At 34.2% G+C, this 25,827-nt stretch overlaps 2 protein-coding genes across 5 annotated transcripts in view; one reads left to right on the plus strand and one right to left on the minus strand.

Moving 5' to 3' along the window:
- Positions 1-985: 985 nt before the first annotated feature.
- On the minus strand, positions 986-6,982 carry LOC142976164 (uncharacterized). The gene is made up of 5 exons (XM_076119419.1): positions 6,852-6,982; positions 6,065-6,121; positions 5,557-5,631; positions 1,923-2,156; positions 986-1,383 (listed from the first exon to the last, which is right to left on the minus strand). Exons 1-5 carry the CDS (start codon positions 6,888-6,890, stop codon positions 1,219-1,221), a joined length of 570 nt encoding a protein of 189 aa, XP_075975534.1. The 5' UTR covers positions 6,891-6,982; the 3' UTR covers positions 986-1,218.
- Positions 6,983-8,372: 1,390 nt separating this feature from the next.
- The window catches only part of Liprin-alpha (PTPRF interacting protein alpha), a 205,503-nt gene continuing 188,048 nt past the window's right edge, over positions 8,373-25,827 (plus strand). For all 4 annotated transcript variants that reach the window (XM_076118899.1, XM_076118900.1, XM_076118902.1 and 1 more), the window contains exon 1: positions 8,373-8,933. In XM_076118899.1, coding sequence (XP_075975014.1) covers positions 8,685-8,933 — 249 coding nt within the window. In that variant the 5' untranslated portion in view covers positions 8,373-8,684. The remainder of the gene's footprint in view (positions 8,934-25,827) is intronic.

Consider the following 25,827-nt stretch of genomic DNA (forward strand, 5'->3'; position numbering starts at 1 on the left):
AATAAACTCTGCGAGCAAAAGGAACGTAACGATACCTGTTGCGATATCAAGGACATCAGGCGGCGTGTAATTTTTGCTATATGGCTATAGAATAGATACTCCAGTAGAAGTCCTACGGAATTTATTACAATTCTGCTTAGTTTTAAAATGGTAATTGGTTAAATGATTAAAGTAGATTCTAATACAAGGCAAATGAAGCAGTTCAGGATTTATAATAAAAGGAGTAATTTTGATTTAATAACTAGGAAGTTAATTTGATACTATCTCCGATAAACCTGACTTTAACACCATGGCTGGCATACCTAGTTGATAACTCGTTTCAAAAATTATGAAAAACCCCATTCCTTTATCACAGCTAGGAAAAGATTTCCTCCTTGGATCTACCATGCTAGCCAAATGTGAGTAGACGAGTGTATGTCCCTTCTGTACTGTTTTAAATAACTAATAAACATGCTATATTTCAATTTTATTAAGCTTTATTCAGCTAAACTTACAGTATCGGCATAATGCAGGAAGAATGCATTCCCCGTTTAATCAAATATTTTATTATAAGTAGGTATACGAGTTTTAATTAAAACCAACAAGCTTTATTTAATGCAATATATTTCCAAATAAAACAAGCTTGTTTACTCAAAAGTTTTCGGAGGAAAGCCTTCAAAAAGTTTCGGTAACAACAGGATTTGACAAATTAACGACGCCATTTCGGAATAACAATGTTTTATTTTACAAACATATTTACCGATCTGAGATATTCTAATATTGCAGGTTAAACTAGCTGAAACTGCAAACTGACAATGTTGAAACGTCAAGAAAAAATCGATCCTAACTTACAAACTTTCGTGTTGCATGTTTCAGCCTGTGACCATGGCTAGTGTAATCTACGCCGAAACGTCTGGCAATTCAAAGGATAATGCATGTATAGTATCTTTATCTATAAATATAATAAAACAGTAAACTGGTGCCCAAAATAATTGATGAGAGAGGGTCAAGTCAGGTAACAATTTATTCTGAAAAACGGGAAAACTACCAAGCAGACGAAGTCACAGGCGCCCGCTAGTTACATGATAAACTTGATCCCGGAAATTCCTGTACAATATTACATAACAAATCATTATCACAAGACCGTTTTAAAGTTATATAATATTTTATGCTGCTGGCGCCGCAGGTACAAAAATATAATAATTAAATAAACATTTAAAAGACATTCAGTGTTTTGTTTTATGCTGCTGGTGCCGCAGGTCTAGGTACCCTGTAGCAGGCGTTGCAGGAGCCGTAAGGTATAGCTGGTGCGTAACAGTCGCTGGGACAAACAGCACAGGCGCCGGCAAACTGACGAGTGTACACACAGTCCGGTGATGTGCTCCATTGAGATGCTGGGGTGTTCTGGAGAAGAAAGTCATTGATAATGGTGAAATCTAGGCAGTAAATTTGAAGTTTTTTGCTAGTGGTTTCTGACTGCCATCTACTTTCATAGTTGCAAGTTTAAGAAAGCTAACTTATGTTCTTTTATGGATTACTACTCTATTTTAAATTAGTTTTTTTTAGTCTCAGACTCTTGACCCACACTCGCTTTGACATTAAAATGCTGTATAACATGACTTTGTGGCGCGTCCAATAGTGTATACGACTGACGCCAGTACCTGTGTATTGAGCACACACTTGGATTTTATACAAAGTCCTGCACAGTTCGTTAGCTTCAATGAAACGGGCCGCTGTAGCCGAATATCAGCCAGGAGGACACTATTACTGTATAAATAAAGTTGCTTTATCATGAAACGATAATTAAACCAGCTCCGAAAACAGATCCAAACACTTCACTGTGGTCTTAAAACTTTCTTAAAATATCTTTGTTCACGTTTATCTGTTCATAAAAACCATCAATTCCTCAAGAGCATGTTAGTAATGAAATCCCTTATTCTCACCTGAACAAAGCTAATAAGTATACAATGCATAACATCATAAGCTGGACAATTGAGGATCACCCCCTGCGCCGGCAAGTCCTGAGCCAAGCAGGTCGGTACCGCGACGTCGATGACTGGCTTCCATTCTGGATGGTCCTTGGCCAGCTGGTTCAAGTGAGCTGTGACTTTAGCCCTGTCAACTTTGCCGGCGTTGAGCCATTTGTTCTCGTTGAAAGCGCATGTCACTCTAGCACACTGAAATGGGCAATTCTCAGAAGGGTGAGTTTTAGCGGTTTTTCATCAGAGAACGTATATAAATGAATAGATTTTACTATCGATAATTTTTATTTCTACGTAAACGTAAATTATCTATCGAGGCCTACGTTTAATGTATCATTTGATATTGTTATTAAAATAATAAAAAATAGAATACAGTCGAAATCTAATTTATATGGCGTGTCCTAACGTGAAATTGATCTAATTATGGTTTAAAAAAATATTGATTTCTTAAAAAAATACTGAATTTATTCATGTTCATCGGTACTTTGACTATTTAACTATAATTTCCAGTGTTGTATTTTTGGTTTTATAATAAACTACAATAGTTATGGAAGTTTTAAGAATGTCCGAGCGCATAAGCATAATTTATCTGGCCCATCTTTGCGTTAACTTCCCACAAAAACCGTCGCTTGCACAGCCGGTGAAAGCTCCTGGCCCGCTCGCTGCTAGTCTCCTCCGTGTTTTAATACCATGACCACGTTTCTTTGCTGCTCCTCGCCAAAATTATACATGATATCGACTTCGAAATTGGATTTTGTAAGGTAAGTAAACTAATTTTTATGGTCGTATTTTTTTTACCAATATTGACAGAATATTATTCACAAAACACATCAGATTGTTTCATTGGGGTTTTACAACATTATTTTCTTTTTTTTATTCAATAACTGTATTAAAATAACAAGATAAATGGATTTTTATGAGAAAAACTAATAAATCTGGCCCTAATTCACCTGGGTTTCTCTGGCGAATTTGCACCAGATAAATGAGATATGTCCCAGGTAAATTATGATTTCAGTAAATTTTCCCTTATTAATGACTAAATTATTGTTTATTTAAGTTCTAGATCAAAGAATAGGGGAAAATAAAGAAACAGACTACAGAAGAAAGACTTGTTAAAACGGTGAGCAGAGAGAAAACAGTATGAATATGTTAAAAGTAACCAACAGCTGTTGAAAGATAAAGAAGAGAAGGATAGACAGATATCTCAGGTACAAAGGCGAAAAAACTATTGAGTATTGAAGAAATATCATCAAGACAACAGATAGTGTGAAGAAAAAGATGTAGAAAGAAATTTAAGGCTTATTATTTAAGGAAAAAAGAACAAAAGAGAATCGCTATTTTTCTGAAATATTATACTCATCCTGAAAATAAATGATAGATACTGCTGGTTACACCGTTGTCTTCATCAATTTTGTAAAATTGTCCAATAAGAAAATACCCATTAGATTTACAAAAACGATAAAATCTATACTAATATTAGAAAAGTCGAAATTTTGTTCGTTTGTTTGTTTGTTTGAACACGCTAATCTCAGGAACTACTGGTACGAATTGAAGATTTCTTTTACTGTTGGATAGCCTATTTATTGAGGAATGCTATAGTCTATATATCATCACGCTACGACTAATAGGAGTCGAGTAATTCATAAATTAAATCCAATCTGAAAAAACATTACGACAAGTGTAGAAAAAACCTGAAAGTAATTAAAATAGTAATTGTTTGTGTCAAAGAAAAGTAAATAGTACTGAAAGAAAGATAATAGTTAAAACTAGAGTTGCCACGAATAGTGAATTGGCCGAATACCGAATACCGAATATTCGGCAATGCGGTCGGCCGAAGCGCCGAATATTAGGCCGACGAATATTCGGCACGAAATTCATGCTTGACGGAGGCGCGTTAGCTAGATTAAGACAAGTCGCAACCTGCTTTCCTCGTTGCGTAGGCGCGGCAAGCGACGAGGGGTGGAGCGGGGTGCAAATAAACACAACACATCGTAGGCGAGTATTGTTTCAATTGCGAGTAAATCACGTCACGGAACGCTTTGTCAGTGTAAAAATAATACATAAAATAAAACTTAATTACTATTTTGCTAAGAGGCTAGCTTGCTAGGAGCTAAGAAGGCCGACCCATACAAGTGGTGGTTCGCAAACGAAAAACAATACCCAAACCTTTCGAAATTTGCTAAAGTGTATCTTTCTTCTCCTGGAAGTAGCGTGTATAGTGAAAGGTTATTTTCTGAGGCTGGTATCATTTACGATGAAAAGCGTAATCGTTTTCTACCAAGAAATGCTGAAAAGCTTGTTTTTATTCATCATAACTCACCATTGGTTAATTTTAATTACTAAAGTGTTGTAATTTTGGAAATAAATACATAATTTTGAGTAATATGCTTGTCTTTTTTACATGGTTTGGTATTCGGTATTCGGCCGAATAGTACCTATTATTCGGCCGAATACCGAATAGCAAAAAAAGTGGCCGAATAGGCCGAATAACGAATAGTTACCGAATATTCGTGACATCTCTAGTTAAAACCCCTGTACACAAACATAATATAAAAAAAAATTAAAGTAGAGTCGAACTGATTTTGTTATATCGACCACTGATAATTATTATGGCATAGATAATACAAGTTCAAAATCCTTCCAAATCTCTTACAAAATATTATAAATAAGTAAATTATATGATCCTTAACATGTACTTGTCTTATTCAAGTGTATCTTGATCATATTTGTACGAGCTTTATAATAGTTTTGAAGATGTGAACTATTTTTACATTTCTCAACACTTTTTTCCGATTTACTAAGGTTCTTAAGAGTTTACCTGGAAGTGTTCTTAATTGTGACTGTGATTTATTTATTATAAGCCAAAGAAACGGCTGCTTGCGTTTTTTATTTCACATTTTTCTAATTTACCTGTGCCTTATTTCTCATCCACCTGGTCACATCTCATTCCGCTGGTAATCAAAAATTTTAAAACATTGTATTTCATTAACTAATGCGTCTACAGGAGGGCCTCCGCTATTATCGAGTATCTTCTTGAAAACGCTATGATATTACTGCGATATCTTCGCCAAAATAAGAATCTAAAATTTTGCCAGATAAATTATGCAAAAACACTTCATTTCTGAGAAATGCCCAAATATTAAATAGAAAGTAAGGAATATTGACAGAATAACTAACGGAATATTTTAATCAGTTCGTCGATAAAATTGAATTTTGAAAGAATTAATTTATTATTTTTTATTTTTTTGCTTTTCCAAAATATAGAAGACCATTAAAGCGTTAAAGTTTGAGTGTGTGATAATAACGTCGGTCTGTCAAATGTGCAATACTGTGACCCCTTCATTGTAGCAGTTATACCTGTTTTTTATTGTTCCATGATTGTAATAGCTTACAATCCCTGGGCTACTACGTACTGAGGTTATTCCAACTATTTCCAATTTAAATTAGAAGCCATTTATAAAAAAAAACAATTACTAACAAGACGGGGACTTGATTACAAGAGCACATACAAATAACGACAAAATCTGTAAAAGACAAAATTAATTGTAAGAGTAATAGAATAAAAAAATAAATAGGTACTTTTCGGTATACTTACTTCCGATGTTTGTCCTTTACATTTAGAGGTAACATCTGTTGACAACACATGAGGACTTTGCAGGCAGGCTAACATCTGATAAAAAGAAAAAAAAACATTCACTTGTTAAACGTGGCCAATTATTATTCCAATGCTGGGCAAGGGTCATCTCCCAGAAGAAGGAAGTGGTTAGGTCTCGATTCCACTGGCCCTGGCGCTGGGGTGGCTGCAAGATTACCACTATCAAATTAGTTTGTAACGATGAACATATCTAGAAATTGAGTTTATTGATATAGTCATCAAGAATACTAAGTACTAGTGTTTGTGTTCGCGACTTCATCCATGTAAAGTTATTTGCAGTAAAAAAGTAAAAGGTAACATATTTGTTATAAACTATCCGTGTACGAAATTTCATCAAAATCCTTCAGCATAAGTATTTGCTTAAAACAGCAATAAACATACATAGTACAGCCTTCCACTCAAATGCGCGTATTTTTAATATTAGTAGAATTTCAGGATTTTTACTTACATTATTCGGAGTTTCTCCGCAATACACGGGTTTTCCAGCGGTTTGGCCATGGCAGACCTGAAAAATTAACAAACAAACCCTCTTATAATCAATAAGAAAAAAATATGCTACCCGAATTTATAAAAAAACTATCTACTTAATGTTAATCACTATACTGGAAAGTTCTAACTACAGGGTCATTGACCGATAACTCAGATGAGGTAAACAATTTTAACACGATAATAAATGTAGGTACTTTTAAGTTAACGTCTTGAACGTCTTCATCATGACACGGTCCTTAAATCTCTTTCGTTTATTACCGTTTTCACCATAAACTAACCCATAGATAAAGGTAGGTACTACAAACGTATGAAACATCTATCTCAAACCATTCCTCGCCATGTAATTAGTGCCATAGCGTAGGTTAGGTATAGTTATTTATAATCATGTACCTAATTTAGACCAACTGTATAACTAGGTACCTACGAATACAAAAAACTTATCAATTTACTTTATCCATTTCGTATAACGTCACTGTGGTAGTTTTAAAAACAGTTTAACAAAACATACCTACATTTTAATTGACTAACGTTTTTGCACAAAGCCAAATAGGTACCTAGCTTTAAATAACACTTTAAATTAAAACTACTAACTAACTACATTGTTACAAACACAAAATTTATTATATCTAGTACCTACCTTGTTTACATTCATCTAGCATGCATTTAACCACATTTCAGAGTTAAAAATACTCAAGCAAACTTAGCACTAAACAAACAATATCTTTTTATCAGTTAATGAAACTTACCGCTACGGAAATAAGCAGAAAAACAGTAATTTTATACATAATCCACAAACGCGACGCACGTCAACCAAATTATGATTGTAATATAAGAATGATAGGACAGGTCAAACGAGTGAGGTCACAGCTCATAATAAGAATTCTTAATGATATAGATATCTCGCTATAATGTGTAGGTACCGTAGCCTTATTAAATATTCTAAGGATTACGCTCTTTGCATGCTAAATAGATGTTTAAGGAAGCTCCTGTCACCTTATTTGTGCAGTTTTGCGATATCTTTATAGGAGATATTAGTTTCCGTAGCTTTCTTAGATTTTTCAGACGTTTTCCAGTAAAAAATGAGCTAGCTGAGGCCATTATTGTGCCTACCTACGTAGTGAATTTTTTTAGTGTGTTTTAATTGTGCTCAAAATATAGCAAATTAATCTTTAGTTGGATAAGTTGAACAGGTCTTATCGTGTAGACAGGCCCAAATTAATTGGCTTTTAATAAATTTCATTTCAGGCTTTAATCATCCCGACAGAAAGTATCACTGTCTTTTTCATGGTGGTTAATTTATAACAAATTTTAATGTAAACAGATCTTGGTAAATAAAACTATTGGAATGTTCCTGATACTGTGTATTTAAATAATCATGGTACCTATGTACTTCACTGCGTAAAAAGTACCCCAAAACAAATATATTATTATTTGCCGTAGTGTACTTCCACTTTTGGCCCAGAGATGTCACTACTATACTAAAATACTTTAGTATTTAACCTCATTAATCTGTCAACTGACTGTTATAAGGAATATTTATTTCTGAAATTAATTTCTTTAAATTAATTTAGACGATTATGAAATCTTCACAATTTTTATTCAACACCAATTTCCAAACGATGCCTGTATGCCTGTAACCAGCAAAACCTTTTTAGTGTTTTATATTGCCAGCTTTAAAATTAACTGACTTAACATTCTACTAAAGTAAAACTGCTTGTAAAATCGATTATTTAGTTTATTTTACAATAATCTTGCTCTCTTAATTGTAAAAAGAATAATTTACTGAAATTATCAGCTTAAAGTTTAATCCCGTAACTTGCTTTGTAAAATTCATTCATGTCTATCGTAACGACCTCTATCGACACTACGCTGCAACAGCGACAAAGACCAAGATTTAAATCAGTCAGTAACAATAAATCAGTTTCTACCTATTACGCACGAATGAATAATTAAGAAACGCAGCCAGTTTACGAGCAACGTAGCAACATTTATCAGCCTTTAAGTTTTGGGAAAGTAAAAAATAATTAAAATTGTGACCAAAATCAAAGCGCTTACTTCAAAATGCCTTTTAATAATTTAATATTTTTGAAGTACCTTTTGAAACTGAAAATTGTAAGTTGGTGTTTGTTTAAATAAATAGCACACCGTAGAAACTACATATTTTTATAGTTGACTTCGATAGTTTCTTAACAATAATTTATTTTCCAAACTTGGGTCTAATATTCTTACGTTCAATAATTAAAGACGCCTCTGATCATGGAATGCTTCTTTTTTCTACTCTATGATCTGATTGACGTTCCATTCCAAGATGGCAGACATGCCGCTTGAGCCATGATAGTATGGAATCGTAGGATTACGATTTTTAGGTGTGTCTTTCTAAATATCGAACTAGAATGTCTCCCGAATTCTTGACTAATGTCTTATACGAATGTTCTGACGATGTGAAAAAACTTCCTCGCGTGAAGTGCGCTAGTTTTAGGTAACGTTTGTACCGGGACATATGTAATAAAACGGTGATCGAAATTGTGTTTTTCGGTGTGTCGTGTACGATAAGTATTCTGGTTTGATGTTAAATTAAAATGTGGAATATGATGTGCGACGTGATGCCCACTATATCGGAGGACAGTATCAGTCAAAGGAGTTCGCAGTTATCCGGTGAGGATGCGAACTTCGAGCAATTGATGGTATCTATGCTCGATGAGCGAGATAAGCTGGTGGAGAGCCTGCGGGAGACGCAGGAGCGGCTGGGGGACTCGGAGCTGCGGCTCAAGGAGGTGGAGAAGGAGCGAGACTCGTTGCAGAGACAGATCGCCGCCAATTTACCTCAGGTCAGTGACTTGAACCATGCTAGTGCTTATGTAAAACCGATATTATTTACGGTTGACAGTGATATAATGCTTGTACAAGTATTACAGCATTGTATTACTGTCAATTCAAGATATTAATTGTCTGTAGTTATTCTATCAGTAGGAATTTCGGAAACAAATCGCTTAGAACTAGTTTGCTTATCATTAAAATATTTTGAGGCCTATCATGAGCTTCTCAAACAGCAAATCATTTCACAAAGCCTCTATATGAACTGAGACCTTCTTTCTAGTCATGAAACATAAATATCTATCATAGTAAAATAGTAAACCTACTGTATTATCTATAGCTCATTCAAAGCAGTTTATATTGTAGTTTGTTTATATTATTCCATTATTATAAGCAATAGATAATGAGTGCAATCTGCTTTATCTATTTTAGCTGCGGTTTATGAATAAAAAGTTCTGTACTGAACAGTTTGAAATTAGAATCAAGAAGATTGGCTATGAATGAAGAACATAGATTAATTGAAGGTTTTTTTTAATGCTGAAGAGTAAAGTAGTTTGTATAGTGTACCTAATGTGCTGATTTAATAACATTTTGGGGGTTATAATTACATATTATAATAAATAAATTAACCACAATTGTCTGTCATTGATTAAGTAGTGTGTTTACTGTAAATTGGAATTATTGAATCCTTGTGATTTTTAAAATGCATTTTCATGAAGGCAGTTATTAATACATGCTGGTTAGAGAATGTATTTATCCTAGATAATGATGTTTATTAAAAGTTATTAGGTACCTATAGTTTGAATTGATAAATAAGTCAATTGTTTTGACAAATGGAAAAATCAAAGTATACTTTTATATATATTTTTTAGTATGTTGTACCTACTAAGTATAATATGTTACATAATATCACTGATTACAGTCATATGATTCAATTAGTATCTATCATTTAAATTCACGCTCAAGTAACTATTAGATAAAGAAAGCCTATTAACTCTTAGCCTGTGACTGGGTATCTATTTAATGATCTAAGATCTATGTGTGTGGCCTATTTGTGTTTATGTTACTACTCCTATGTTACTAGTATGAATGAAAGTTGGTGATCTTTTGAATGGATTTTCCTCAAATTCAGCAGACCGATAAGCAATTCCTAGGATGTTTTCCTAACAAATCTGTCCATGTTAGGTTATCAAGGACAGAAGTTTGTGAAAACCTAGTTTAAGATATTATTTGTAAAAAATCGTAAGCTAAGCCCAGCTGGGGCACAAATATTGTTAAAAAGAATTTAGTACAACCTATTAGCAAATCACTTTTGCCTATCTACAGTAAAATTAGTTTAACACCTGATTCAATATTGTTTTACATGAAATAACAAAAAATATTCTTAGGTCTATGTCCAGTACATTTATCTTCATAAATAGGGAGTCATTTAATTAGTTACCTACGTAAATAGGCATAAAATAATTTAAAACACAACCATCTTTATCACTGTTTTAATAAACATTGACGTAAGGCATATTTTTAACTACATTTTACTGTTATTTAGTACCTACAACAACCAGTTATTAATACCAATATTCTTAAGTACTAAATACATCTTTAATACAACGCAGATATTGTAACAATGAGTACTGAGCGACGGTGTCAAGGAGATTCAGACGTACTGCTCAGTCAGTGGAACAGACTACTATTTCATTGCTAAGTATTATCATTATTTACTAACTATGCAAACAGCAATGTACAATTAAATGTATGAATTTCGAAAATTTAAGAAAGTGTTACTTTTGCATTCTCGTTTAAAGAGTGATTTTTTGCGGAATTAATAAAATTTTAAATAGAAAATTCGTATAGGTAACTTTTTTGTATTCATTTGCTGTAAATTGATTTAGAAAAACTGGTTTTGTTGAATAATACAAAATAGTTCCTTTATAAATGTAGAAAAACTGTTTGTCAATTTTTTAAACTGTGTTTCTAAATATCTGTACTGAGGGGAAATTGATTTCTCAAAACCTATTGCATTGGTATGCTTAATTACCATTCCAATCATTATTATGTTAAATATATGATCAAAAAGTGACCTCTGAATAGTTGAATATTGGTTAGTAAGCTTATTAGGTAATTGTAATTTTAACAGTTGTTTTGACAACAATTTATTGATTGATTAGGTCATTTAGCACTTGCTAAGGTAGTTTTGTTCAACTTAACAAATTTTCTGTTAAGTATTTATATGCTTAATGGTAATAATCTAAGTTACCCAGTAATTTTAATACCTATTTAATTACCTAATTGTATGTTACCTAAGTACCTACCCATCTTCATTGATTAACAATCTTATAAGATTTAAAAGCCAAGGTGGAAGTACCTACCGACTTAATAGAAGTATACATCTAGTAAAAAATATACTAGGTAGGTACAAACATTGTACATAAACACAAGAGATTTTAATGAACTAAATATTTAACTAAAACATGTAGCAAGGCAGGTAGCAAGTTATGTTAGTGATAAAATCTTTCATTCAACACTGTTGACTACTGATAAAATTACTATGAAGATTGTGATCATTTGATAATAAATAACATGACATTTAGTTAAATTACCATTACAAGTGTATGAATACATTTAGTAAAATATGGGTACTATAGGAGCTAAGTTCTGTAAATAATTTTTTGAAAGAAGTCCACTTGATCAGCCTGATGGCCCAATCTCCCTATCGTTGTGGATAGTAGTATTAGTGACCCCATGCATAAAGGATTTTAATTGATATTTTTTGTTCCTTTTTATAATATTTATTTCAGTTGATCCACTTCCTATATAGCTACCTAGCCCTTATAGCATGTTCTGCATTGTTCACAACTATCAGTATCACCTACCTAGTGTTTGTATTTTGTTTAAACCTAGATCCTGAGAGAGATAGAAGTTAACTCTTATTATGAAAGGTTTAAAAGATATATCAGCTGTGAATGCCCTATCTATATTGTTTATGAAGCATCATTTATCCAATGTATTATTTCAAATGTTAGATTTTTGTCGATTGTCAGTTAATTTATGCATGTCGCATCAATATTGAAGAATCTCGATAACAAATACGAATATCGCTAAAATTCACGCCCACTTTCCATATGTTCGTTTGTTGCTATTTGCATTATTTTACAACAGTGATACACATTCGTATGGCTATGGCTAAATCCGGTATTGCTTAGTTGTTAAATCCGAAATTGTGGGTTTTTTGAAGGTTAAAGATTCTAAACGGCGCGGCGGCGGAATACCAAACATTGTTCCACAAACCTTCGATCGAGTAGTAGTTCTTGCACGACATTTGTGCTCATGCTTCTTGGATGGAACCCTATTAGTTGTGAATTCGATGTATGAAGTACCCAGCATCAGAAAACCTTGATTCCATTTTAATAAACTTGAGAATCATACCCTTGTCTTCTTTATCAACAGTCGCATCACTTAATTTTGTCCCAGTATAAAAGAGCATCAATATAAAAGTACGTCGTCTCGCACTCACGACGCGTATAAAATCAAATTATAAAATAAACATGATTTTATTTCAACCCTTATTTGCATGCAATTTACGGGCCCAAAAATGATCCATCATTTACGGGTGCCTTAACTTTATCGGACTTTTTAGTCCCTGAAAAATTATCCGGCATTATGTTTTATGATTTTTTGTTGTACAAGTAATTAGGGGTCTGACATTCGTAGCCTACTTGCGTTTGAAAAATGTGAAATTTTGCTTTGGAAGGACGGTTATCATCTACAGTCATTTATTCATTCTTATGGTTACTGGTCATCCTAGTGTCTGTTAAGGACGTCCGTAGTTTTCTTAATTTGCCATTTCGTCTCCTCAAAAGCACGACACGACGAAACGCCAGGCGACAAAGACACTCAGGTTAAATACCATTGTTCAACCGACCAATAACCACAATAGCTATGAACGTTTCTAAATCTGCAGCAAGTTTTTTCTTCCGTCGCATCGTACTAGTACCAAAGTCACTCTAATTTTTATGATGAGCTATTATGTTCATGATACGCTTAGTATAATAATCCCGTGATCATGTCGATATTAAACATTTTTATATGCAATGGAAATCATCGCTTGTCAAAAGAACCAATAATTTGAGTCTAAATGTCAATCGATCTAAACTTACATTATAACAATTGTATTGGAAATTTGGAAAAACCGAATGTAACTTTATCTTTGCGACAAATGAAATACCTACACCTTTGGCTAAACGATTAGCTTCTGTAAGTTAGGTAAATACTTTCACACTATGTTCGTCTGAAAAACTGCTCCTCCTTCAGCAATAGAGGTCTGTCTGTTTCCGATGTAGCTCAGCTTTAGATTTAGCTATAGAACTTCTGTTCTAACACCGCATTGCTCTTATACCGTTGCTCCAAAGGTCTTCAACTGATCGTTGTCTGTTTCGGGAGCTGGATGTAAGCACCTTAAGTTTGACACTCGACAGTTTCAAAACCACCACCAAAAGGCACCCCGATCAGGACCCCAGTTGAGTTTATACCAAGCATTTTCTCGGGGAATGACTAGAATTTTCCGCACAGTGATTTATGAACGTGTCCGCAGCAATTAGAGGGGATTGTCAGCGATTTCGCATGAATTAACCGTGCCTTAGTACATGGAGGTAATATTGTGGAATTTTTAAGTGCCAAGAATGTTGGCAAGTTTGTACACGAGCTTTGAACATTTTTGCGGAGTTTTGGTGAATGGGGAATAGGGGAAATGTTGAAGGTTTATTTTAATAATGATCATGGGCTGTACGCACTTTAGAGACGGCTTTTGGGTACGCTTTTCTGTTGTTTAAAAGGTCGTTTTAACAACGCCGTCTTAAGCGTGTAAGACGGCATGGTTAACTTAGCAAACATCACTTATGCTTTCTTTTTTTTGTCAGTTTTCGTCTTTTTCTCATATCTTTTGCGAAGCATAGAACTGTAAATTAATCCATGAATAACATGATTTCTGTAGTACCATCATAAGAATAGTCTAATGATTTTTGTGAAAACGTATCAACGCGTAATTGGTGGTATGTAATTCCGTCAAAACCTCAAGAATTTTTGTGATAATTCAATGCATTTAAAAATGTTTATAGAAAATTCGCCTAGAACCAGTAGAGGAAGTGATTCAATGATATTATTCAAGTTCTTAATATAGTAGATTATTAAACAATGTCTGGCGGTCCTAATAGCATCCTCAGAGTAATATTTCACGCGACATCCTGTTCCCGATACAGCGGCGCCCCTACATTCCCGTTCGGTAATCAACGTCTTCCTAGAATGTCACTACTGATTTACAGAAGTTCAATCTATTTTGGTCTTTTATAACGGTAGTGGGATTCACGCAACCAAAAAATACAACTGCTTGATTACAAGCGGTATTGTAATTTGGATTTTGTAGTTTAATCTACGTTTTACCTGCAAAAACGTTTAATAAAACATTTTTTGTTATTTACTGGTACTAAGGTTTAGTAAGTTTATGACTAAAAGCACAACCGAACTAGCTCACGCTGTATATCATTATCAAAATATTCCTTTACCAGCTTCTGTTCGCGATTTAAACATTTTAGGGATGTAAAGTATAATGCCCAAACTTCATTTAGTACCTTTTGCTACAAAAAGTACTGAACCAAACGGCCATTCACACATTAAAGAAAGCAAACCCATGATGGCTGTCGTTTTTACGTATTCCCACCTTCACAGCTGTATCATAAGATCTTTCAAGTATGAATTGATAAATTCCATGAATTTTCTAAACGCTCATCTCAAATATTAGTGAGGCCACCCAGAGAGCATCACGTCAAAGATTGCTTAACCTCGATCATTGTTTATCTATCTTTGAACGTAACTATGAGCGCATCGTATGGAGAGCATATTTGAACAACTTTCATATGGAGAACAAACTTTACATTTACGCACTTTATTTGATACCTTTTCGAATACTTTGACATTTTTTTTTACGAATTTTTGGTGGATTTTTGACCGTTTAGTAGGTGCTAAATGTAAATTAATCAAAAGAACCAGTCAGCCCGTGGCCACGATTAGTGTAACTCGATCGAAATGTTGGGTAATTAATAAGGTATCTTAACCTTAACATTTCCACCGCGTATAGGACCCGTTGAGCATCTTAGTATTATTAACCAAAAGAAGTTTAAAAAACCCTTCTTTGGTTGTGGTCGTTGGAGTTATAACAATAATATGTTATTTTGTACATCGAACCGACGCGTGTGGTCCGTTTGAGCTGATCAGATGCGCGTGCGCAGAATTATTCTTACTGCAGAAACGACAAAACACTGCAAATTCGAGCTAAACATAAAATTACACTCGAGTATAATCGTTGCTTTATCCTAACTTAATAGTTTTAAATTTGTAGCGTGCTTGTTTGTCCTTCTGTCATTTGAAAACAGCTGAGCCGATTTGCATGATATTTGACACACAGATTCACTTTTTCTACTAACTATTCTAGGGGAGAATCGTATAAATAAATACGCAGCCATTAACCGAGTAATAAAATAAGTAAGTCTCGTTTTAAGCTTGCCTCCTGTTTCTCAATTCCTCTTGTTGCTAACTCCGGTCAAAATATCATTGAACCCGACTAATGTGGACTAAAATTAGATAGTAGATAATATTTTGTAGTAACGTGCACCGTTTGATGTCCGATCGCATCAATGAGCGACTATTATTGAGAGTTCATTGTGTATTCACTACTCAATGAATGGGTCGAGTGATTTGTGTTTGTTTTAAATTTTAATTAAAGCTGTTTTTTATTGAGTTTGCAATCGACATTAGTTTCTGTAGTTAGACTGTAGTTTACGAAATTCTATTCAGACTTTGAAGAATTGTATTTCGAAGACACAATTTTTACAATTAAAAAGAATTTGGTTGCAAAATACGATGATGGATTTGAACTATTAATACCGTCGGGGACTACGAACACATTGCACTCTGAGCTATGCCTATGGCTTAGCTATGATAGCTGCTTCTCGAAATCTTTTCACGCTTCTGATATAGGGTTCGCGACACCTGATTGTTTTTAATAAGCTAACGCCAACATTAGTTCTTATCGGTATGAGTGAAAACTTCTGGATAATAGAATAGGAATATAATTTTCTCCTACACTTAAATACCTCTAAAGATCTTCTGGAAACGACTGACAGAACATAACCTACTTCTTTACCTTATACGCCATTAAAAGGTGTTTCCCTTAAGATTTCCATGGTATAATGTTTACAGCATTCCAGTCTCGACATCTGCAAAGCTCTTACCATAGCTTTGAACCGCTATACACTGGCGACTTGCCCATATTTGAAGTCTCAAGCTTTATGTTGTGTGACTTCTAGACGTCTTTGCGTCAAAGCCTATGATTTCTTTGAGTTGAACTAACCGACTTCATATTCAAAGGTGTAGGCAGAGAGTTTTGAAAACATCCACTTTTTACCATGTATAATGTCGGTTCCAGAAAAGTTTCCATTAATATTGCCAAATATTGGAACCAAACTCCGTGATCCCAGAAAGAAAATGATAAGAAAAACCAGATAGACATTTGTCCGACTCGAGAATCGAAACCGAGACGGCAAAGTCGGTAGTCTCATTCATCACCGATCGGATCACAAAGGCAGTCTAGTTGCCTTAATATTCTTATTTATTGAAAACAATTCCTAGAAACCTGACTATTACAGCCCCTATCCCTCCATGAAAATATGTTATCGGTTATACTATGTCGACATCGAGTACATTGCGCTCATTTCTGTTTTTACCCTTGGGACCGAGGCGCGATATTACCTATCGATCGGCAAAACGGTAAACTTTAAAACTATTTTCTAAGACCTAAGTTTTTTAAATTAGCGATAAACCAAGCCGCGGTTAGAAAGTAATTAACTAAGTTGAAGCAAAATGTCAGTTTTCTTAATTAGTATTTGTTCTAAGATATTGTGTAACGTTATTCAAGAAAGTTTAGTACTGTACTCTCTATTTTCTAGTTATATAAATATTTTATTATGCTCTTTTGTGCAGTTAATTTGTACGTGTACGGATTTCTTGCTTGTATAATTGTTGACATAATGTTTCGGTTACGTATTTGTTTGGTATAATAAGATGTATTCACGTAGAAAAGAATTTTGGATAACTAACTTTCACGTACAATATTAGGAAACAAAAACTGATCAGAATTTGTCAAAGTATCCATATAAGTTTATAATGTATCCTCTCTATGTATAATTAAAGCAGTGTGCGTATTGTATCATAGAAAAAAATGAGTACTTTATTTTGATAGCCACTATGTAGTACACTGCTTGTTAATTACCATTATTTTAGGAGAAAAGCACTGACTAACAAAAACTATAGTTGTCAACGAAGATGCTCAAAAGATACTCAAGCCTAGACCGCGAAGAAAATTAAAATGTTATGGTCCCATTTCATTTTCTGTGCTTCACAGCGGTCCACATTTCCTACAGACTCTTCATAGAATCTAATAAATATGAACTAAAGGTCTTTGTAATATGTGGTAGTAAATGTAAAACAAGGTTTCTATTTACACACTGTGGTCCCGAGAAATCGCCTCGTACGACGTAACAAGCAAACAAAGTTGAACAAACACTACACACACACGTTTTATATAAAACACACATATTCTATGAAGCCGCTTTGAATTTTCCACAAGTTTGTGACCAAACTGTGACGAAATATTTAGGTCCCTTAGGTAGGCTTTTTCGGTGGGTAGTACTAGATTCTCGAAGTAGAAATGAGTGGACAGATTTATGAAATTGCTTTTGCCGGCAAAGTTTTCTGGTAATCTAAAATTATTTCGGTTTTCTAGTATTAGTTATGCCTTTATTTTCTCAGCAGTGTTTGGAGGTAATTTACTTTGCTTTAGGTATATTTATTTCTACTTGAAGGACTTCAGTTAAATAAGAATTCTGGACACTATTCTTTAAAAATACAGTATTTTTTATGGTTCCCAATCATTACGAGACCTTGAGTCTGTATTTTGTGACAAGAATGACTATCATTATCAAGAATGACGACCTTACAGGGTTCATTTTGACACTATAACATATATGTAACACTTTTGTAACACATGAGAGCAATAAACAAAAAATTGAATTCAAATTCATAAGACTGTCAAAGATAATTAACAAGGCCACTTACCTTGCCTTTCCAAATTCGCTATATTCTTAAAAAGTATCAACCAAATGAATCACCTGATACAGAATATCAAGATTTGCTAGCTCATGCTCACAATAACATTTGTAAGATTTTAAATCCAAATCGCTTTATAAAATGTGGATTGTCACATTGATTCTCAGAAACTTCGTAACGTATACACAAACATCAAATGATTCAACATTTTCTTCGGACATTGGTCTCGGAAACCCTTGCCCAATGTCATGATCACGCCAATTATATTTATATCTGTCTTCTCCGCGCGATTCCGTCCTCATTGCTAGCTCTCCCGCAATCTATCGCTGTATGTTCATTAATTACTATGTCCCAGAAGGATAATGTAGCTATCCAGTGATGACAAAGATCCGAAAAATGATGCCGTTGAGACAGTTTGAAAAATAAATAAAAGAAAACATGTATGTTACATGTACTGCTTATAAGTTCAGGGCCAATAAAAGAGAATCTTGGTAAAGGAAATTATGATGGGTCGACAGTCTTGCAGGTCATCTACAAACAGACAAACTACCTCTTTGTCATGTTAAATATATAAAATAAACAAGGTATATGTGGTTGAAACACTCCACGTTGGCCGGCAGCCAGTCAGCGATATTGCGTGAACTGTGCAGCCTTCTCTGCTGACCCCTTTTGCACGTAATATTGCTGCGGATTCTTCAGATCTGCAGTTTGATACAGTTTTATCATTGTACTGGCTTTTTGCCCGATGGATAGCCCCAAGAACTGCAAAACTTGTGAACAAATATCAATTAATGTTATGTTGTATTCTTGATTCTACATTATTGATTTAGATTACATAGATGATTATTGGGACTGAGTTAGTTCTTTTCGCTGTTAGTCAAGTAGATCCAAACATAACTTGTCTTCAGTTTTCAACTTTAAACTTAATAGATTACGTAAAAAATAAATATCATTGGACAACTCACACACGGTTATTTGATTCCAAACTAAGCAGAGCTTGTACTATGGTAACCAAATAACTGATAAACATACTTATATACTTCTAAATACATACTTATATAGATACATTAACATCCAGGCTCAGAACAAATATTCGTGCTCATCACACAAAAATTTGTCCCGGGTGGGATCCGAACCCACCACACGCGGCTCCTCGGTTATTGCGGCGAGGTGACCACTTTAACCATTGCGCGATTTAAGCAGATGTATTTACAACTAGCTGAACCGCGCAACTTCGCTTGCGTCACCTAAGAGAATGGGTCAAAATTTTCCCCGTTTTTGTAACATTTTCGTTGTTACTCCGCTCCTAATGACCGTAGCGTGATGTTATATAGCCTATAGCCTTCCTCGATAAATGGGCTATCTAACACTGAAAGAATTTTTCAAATCGGACCAGTAGTTCCTGAGATTAGCGCGTTCAAACAAACAAACAAACAAACAATCAAACAAACAAACAAACTCTTCAGCTTTATTATATTAGTATAGATGTCAAAAGGTTCTTTCGAAATTGCACACTGTCTGATACACTACTCGAATCATTCCGCCAGTTTCATCGAAAAAGCCCAAAGAAAATTTCGTATTTATAGTCATTAGGTTATCCACTGCAGTCTATTTATTTAAGTCTGACCTTCACCTACTAATATACCGGTTAATGTATAGTAAATTACACCACTTGACACCATGCTTGTTTGTATTTGTACCGATATAAATGAGTTTGTAGTGTACTCACTCTGTGACAAGATACTGTTATCACCAGGCTTACTATCGATAGCCAAGGGATTTGATATAACTGCATGTCATTCGAATGCATACGATAAATGGTTGAAATTGTTGTTTTTGCGTAGTTTTTATATTAGAACCAGCAGATTCTTATAAAAATTTGGTCTTTACAAACAAAGGCAAAATAAGCAAATCTATGATAACGGCGATTGTCTGGAGTGACGAAGCAAGATGGGTCGATGGCAAAGTACAGTTTTTCAAAAAGCCGTGCATATAAATTTCAAAGGGCAGGGACGACTGGACAAACATGGTTTTAAAATGGGCAAAGTAAAGCTAAGGATAATGATTTATTTTTTATCGTATGGTTACTGGTCAACCGAATGTCAAAGTTCCATAGTCTTTGACATGGCTTAACAACTGTTATATTAAAAGACAACAACCAACACGTTTCGTGGCCCCTGAAGCACGGAGACGCTCAGCTCAAATACCACTACGCGATTATCTATGGAATAAACGCAAAGATTCTTAGCTAAGATTTTATTCACAATACAATTTTCTTAGAGAAATCTCGATTTATTTTTGCCAGAGTTTACGTCTGTAAAGCCTTAGCCGTGCTAGTTAGATGTTTTACGATAGGTAAGTCGTAGTTTGAGCTTAGTAAGGTCTCTCTAAGTTTCCAGTTATTACCTGTTAAGGTCACGGCGCAATCAGATGTCAGGATGTAGTTGCGTAAGAGTAGGTCTCCGCACAACAAAAGGTACTTTAGTGCGGAACTTCTGTATGGATTGTTCTTCTATAGTGTGTGGCATTTATAAATATGCTTTTGTTTTTTGATTCCTTTGAGAGTAATTCTGCCGTCGTAAATCTAAACACAGTAACTTCAAAATATGCGTTTTGAGAAAAACGCGGTTGAAGTTTAATGGTTAATTTTTGCTCTCATGAAGATACTAATTATTGTATATTATTTCATGCAACTTTTAATGTTAGTATATAGTTAAATCTTTGATTCTGTATATATATATATCTAGTATATTATTATTGTATAAATAATAAAATTAGATAATGTGTTTTAAGCTAGGGTAATAATATAATATTTTTTTCTTTTTTAAGTTACAACACGGTAACTCAACGGTTACTGTGTTGTAACCAAGTTTTACCTATTACTGTGTTGTAACTTTGTAAAGATATTAACATTAGGGGAATTACGACACAGTAAGTATGTACATACTGTGTTATAACTATGTTTCTTAGAAATACGTATAAAATCAGTAATACAGTAAATGAGATACTGTGATTTATTCAAGTATTTGTTGTTTATCTTTGAACAATATTTTATACGCAATCACAGTAACTGAAGAAGCCGTGTTATAATCAAGCAAAAAAAACAAAATGTAAACCTATTCACGTTAAAAAAACACAGTTAGTAGTGAGATACTGTTATTTAATTTAAAATAACACAGATACTGTATTTTTTATTAAAAAAAATGTTTTTTTTGTAAAAATACTGTGTTTTTATTTAATGTATTTCGGTAACTATCCATCATACAAACAAACCGAAAACTTTCTCAAATAGCCCGCGGTCTCCTGATTCCAAAGAACTAAACAAACTATAAACACAGTAACTTAAGTTACTGTGTTTAGATTTACGACGGCAGAATTGGACATGCAAGTCAGGCGATATGGATAATTGGTAAAAATGGGATAGGCGTTTGCCCAGCCGTCTGACTGACTTACAAATAAAGACTTGTCTTAAATAACTTTTGTACCTGTCTTCTTGTCAATATGTTAATTATGATATTTCTTTCATGAATTTTGTTACTTGTATGAGTGTAAACATGTTTCTGGGAGTACTGCTTAACAGTAGCTATTATGGGACTAAATCATAACTGATTATGATGAAATGACTGTTTTTGCGATACATTTTAACACTTGCTCTTAGATAAACGGTGTATTTTGTAGAAAAGGTTATGGTTTTCAAATGATAGGTAGGTACGAGTCATTCAAATTCAAATAAACGTGAACAAGCGATGGACCGTCAAACGTACCATTCAAATTCAATCATGGATTGACCGAGCATAATCGGCCATGGGATCAAAGTATCTAACCAATGGGTTTTCTATCACTACAATTTGATACAACAGGTCTTTAGTAAAGGTAGCTAAATGTTTTACCAGCTAGCAAAATATCTCATGGGGTAAGCAACCTTTCGGCGGATAATCGTTCGATAGGATAGACGTATAGTTGGACGTTAGTTAAGCGTTTTATTCTACAAAAGTTACCTAATATTAGTTAGTTTTTCTTATAAAATATGGCTATAACAATCCTCAAGCTAAAAGTCTGTTAGATAAATCTTACTTGTTAGCCTGCGAGCTCGGCGAGTGCATCCTACGCCGAAACTTTAGGCTTTTTAAGGTAAAATGCGTGTTCGCGTTAATTCCCGTAAATAAAAACAAAAATCTCTTAACATGGTCCACTACTGGTCAAGGGTCTCCCAATGTGAAGCAGGGTTTAGGCCATGAGTCCGCCAAACTGGCCAAGTTACAGGTTACTATAAGTTACACAAAAAAGAGAAAAATCTAGTTCAAACACACTTTTTTCGTATGTTAAATGGTTTTTGAGTCGTGTTTAGTAGTTTAGCGTGTCGCTATAGTAATTAGTGAAGCATGATGTGAACGAACAAAAGCAAACAGAACTAAATTGCTTAATGATTACTAAAACGCTCGTTTCTCTTTTTTAGTTACAGAAATAAACGTGGGACGGAAGTAGATAGTTTTGATTCTTATTTTTAAATAGTTATGAACTTCTTCGATATGTCGGCCGTTGACCTTGGGAGATGAACTTTTTTCCTCTGGCTCGAATACAGGCTCTGCAACGCCCTACAAAAGACCTTTTCACCAGTTAAGCAAAATTCCTTGCATTTATTTCTTCTGACGCTGTGTCAATTTTCTGGCGAAGTTCTGATAGATTTTGTATTGATTTCGAATAGACTTTATCTTTTATGCATTCTCAGTTAAAAACATCTACTGGATTTTGATCGGAGGAACGAGGAGGTCATAAAATTGAACTACTGCGTCCGATCCATCTGCGAGGATACTCTTCGTTCAAATAAAAATAACATTTTTGATGGAAAGAAAAGTGGCAAGTGTTGCACCATTTTGAAATCTTGATTAAATGCGCCAACTTTTGAAATTACTTGCCAAGGGTAGTGTAGTACTTTTTTTTTTCAATATGAAGCGTCAAAGTTAACTAACGATATTTTTGAAAACCATGACTCACTAAAACTTAACTTTTTTTATTAAATTAACAATGTTTTATGCATTAATTTGTTTTACGATTAATAGCATATTTATTAAAGATCACGAAATTAAAAAAGCACAGCGAAAATGTGATATTGATGATCACAGGACTTGAAAATGCGACCAAGGGTGTGGAATTTCAACTTTTTTGAAAAATGTCTATTATTGCTGAACTAAGTGATATGGATTTTTTTTTTTATTTTTCCTAGAACCGTTATGACTTGGCCTTTCATCCTATCTCGAATTATCGTTGAGTTTTGGGACACCCTGTATATGAAATAGGCGAAAAAAATATTATAATGCCAATTTTACAGTGCGACTTATAGCAAATAGACTTCAAAAATTCTGCCTTAAATTTACTGCAAGCTTTCCAAGACTGGTAATTAACGATTTAACTATATAAATGTATGTATAAATTTATATAGTTAAATAGACTAGTCACGGTGTACAATCGTATGTATCGTGAGACTTCACGCATGGATGTGTTGTTGTACGCTCCCGTCTGTTAAATGTGCGTGTTGTGTAATTGTTCGATGGGTCACGTCTATTCATAGGTTACGGATTACACCGGTTATTGTCGGGACACACCTTGTGATTGGAGTTTTGTTTAGGGTTTTGTTGGTGAAAAATTTTGTGAAACTTTTGTTTGTCAAAATGTTTACCTAACGATTTGGTTTGAATCTTTACCTAATTATCTATTAGCCCTGTCCTTGTAAGCACACAAAACTTAATGAACAATTTGCACCGATACAAAAAATTGTATATGGGGACTTGCTCTCACCCCTTAAATACGCTTGTACCTACATGGCCGAGAAATCCTGGAATGACTTAAGAGTTTTGTACATTGACTTACTTAGTGGGCTAGTGGGATTCTTGTTAAGTATTTTTTTCGTTTAATTGGCAGGTGGGCTATGTTTGTCAAACTAGAGCTGTCCCAAAGATGAATCTACTTCAGACATCAAATGTCTACTTAAATCATTGCTGAATGCAGATTTTGTTTGCAAAACCAAAAATATGATGAATTTTAGCAATAGTGTGTTGCTTATGACTTGCGCCATACGAGTGGCTGCGCCTACATCTAGTGGCGAATTAATCAGTGCGAGACAGCTTCTTTCATGCTCACTGACATCCTGAATATGACCAGACTGTGTGCAGATATTTTGTACATTCGCAGATTTATAGATAGGCTTTTATAGTGGTGATATGAATGTAGGAAAGATTTAGTAATAGGTTGTGTGTAATATACTGAAAACGTCACCATAACATGCTAGCCCTTTTTGCCAAGATTATTGCTTAATATTTGTTAGGTAATTTATTTAACTTGTTTTGCATAACTGTATACTTCTTTAGCTTCGTATATAAAAACAGAACACGTTCTGTGTGTTCTGTTTTTAATAGTTCTGAATAAACGTGGTAAACTTTTTTTGTTAGAGTTCTATCTCATAAGCTTCACACGAAGGATTCACAGGATGCAGAAATTAATGCAATATATTTAAGAATTTCTACTTTTAAGCAAATTTAAATGTAATTTCTATCTCGATGAATACACTGATCTGCAACGATAAATATCCCTCTTAGATTTTTATTAACATTGAAGCACCAACTTGGGAGCACAATTTTATGAAACTATTTTACTGTATCAAACGGTTTTCGTCAAACCGTACCTACTTCCTAGTATACGCTCTATAAATATGCCTAATGCTTATACATCTTTAAAATTATGTCTTATAATCGCTTCAGCTACTACCTTCCACCAGGTCTCAGTCCGGCAGATAATCAGTGCGCAACGGGCGTTCCCTTTCATGAACGTTCACTCGGATATTGTTACATGCTCCGACGTCGCGCCGTCGACCGTGTTGTGTTAGGTAATGGACGGCACCACGCTTTTGCTGATAATCATTTATATTATAATTAAATATTTAGATGATGTATGAATGGTGCGACTTTCTATCACCAATGAACTATTGCATCCCTGCACATAGAAGTAATCTTTCTTTATTATTTTTCATGTCAAACAGTGCATAAAGGCTTAAGAGACACTACGCCAGTTTTTATATTACTGGTAGGACATTCGGTAATAATATCTGGCAAAACAATTGGTAGCAGCGCTATGTTAAGGGCAAACAAAAAGTTACAACAATGTTGATTATTAGAAAGTCTAAAATTACCTAGTAAAGAAATTCAGACACCTCTATTTGACCCTCGAAGAAACAGACAAAATTAAATATTAACCTTTGTTTTACTAACCAATCTTCACGCGAATGCACTAAATACCCATTATTTCCTGCACTTAATATTCCTTTACGATTTTTTTGGTATAATATTCTTCAAGCTATAAAGAATCTAAGTACTCCAACCATTATAAGCTAGACAGTACTAAACATCGTCACGGACCATCAGCTCCATGGAAACTAAACAATGGCTGATGAGTCTTTTTATTTCTTTCCTCCAAGATAACGTAATGAGGTAGGCTCGTTCCGTTTGAACTCGGCGTTTGGCAAAAAGAGCCTTCGTGCTCTTTGATCCTGCTGTAAGAAAGTTTTGCGACAAAAAACAGGTTATTGGGAAAAAAGAGTATGTTTCTATTATGTGTGTGATTTGTACATGTGTTTGTGGACTTTGATTGTGAACAAAAAATGTTGGCTGTTTCTGTAGTTATGATTAGATGATTGTGTCAAATTGCTGAGTTTTTCAATAGCGATTAATTTCGGTTGTCGTCTTCTGTTCTGTTCACAAAAAA

The sequence above is a fragment of the Anticarsia gemmatalis genome, chromosome 10, assembly GCF_050436995.1.
Source record: "Anticarsia gemmatalis isolate Benzon Research Colony breed Stoneville strain chromosome 10, ilAntGemm2 primary, whole genome shotgun sequence".
Taxonomy (NCBI): domain Eukaryota; kingdom Metazoa; phylum Arthropoda; class Insecta; order Lepidoptera; family Erebidae; genus Anticarsia; species Anticarsia gemmatalis.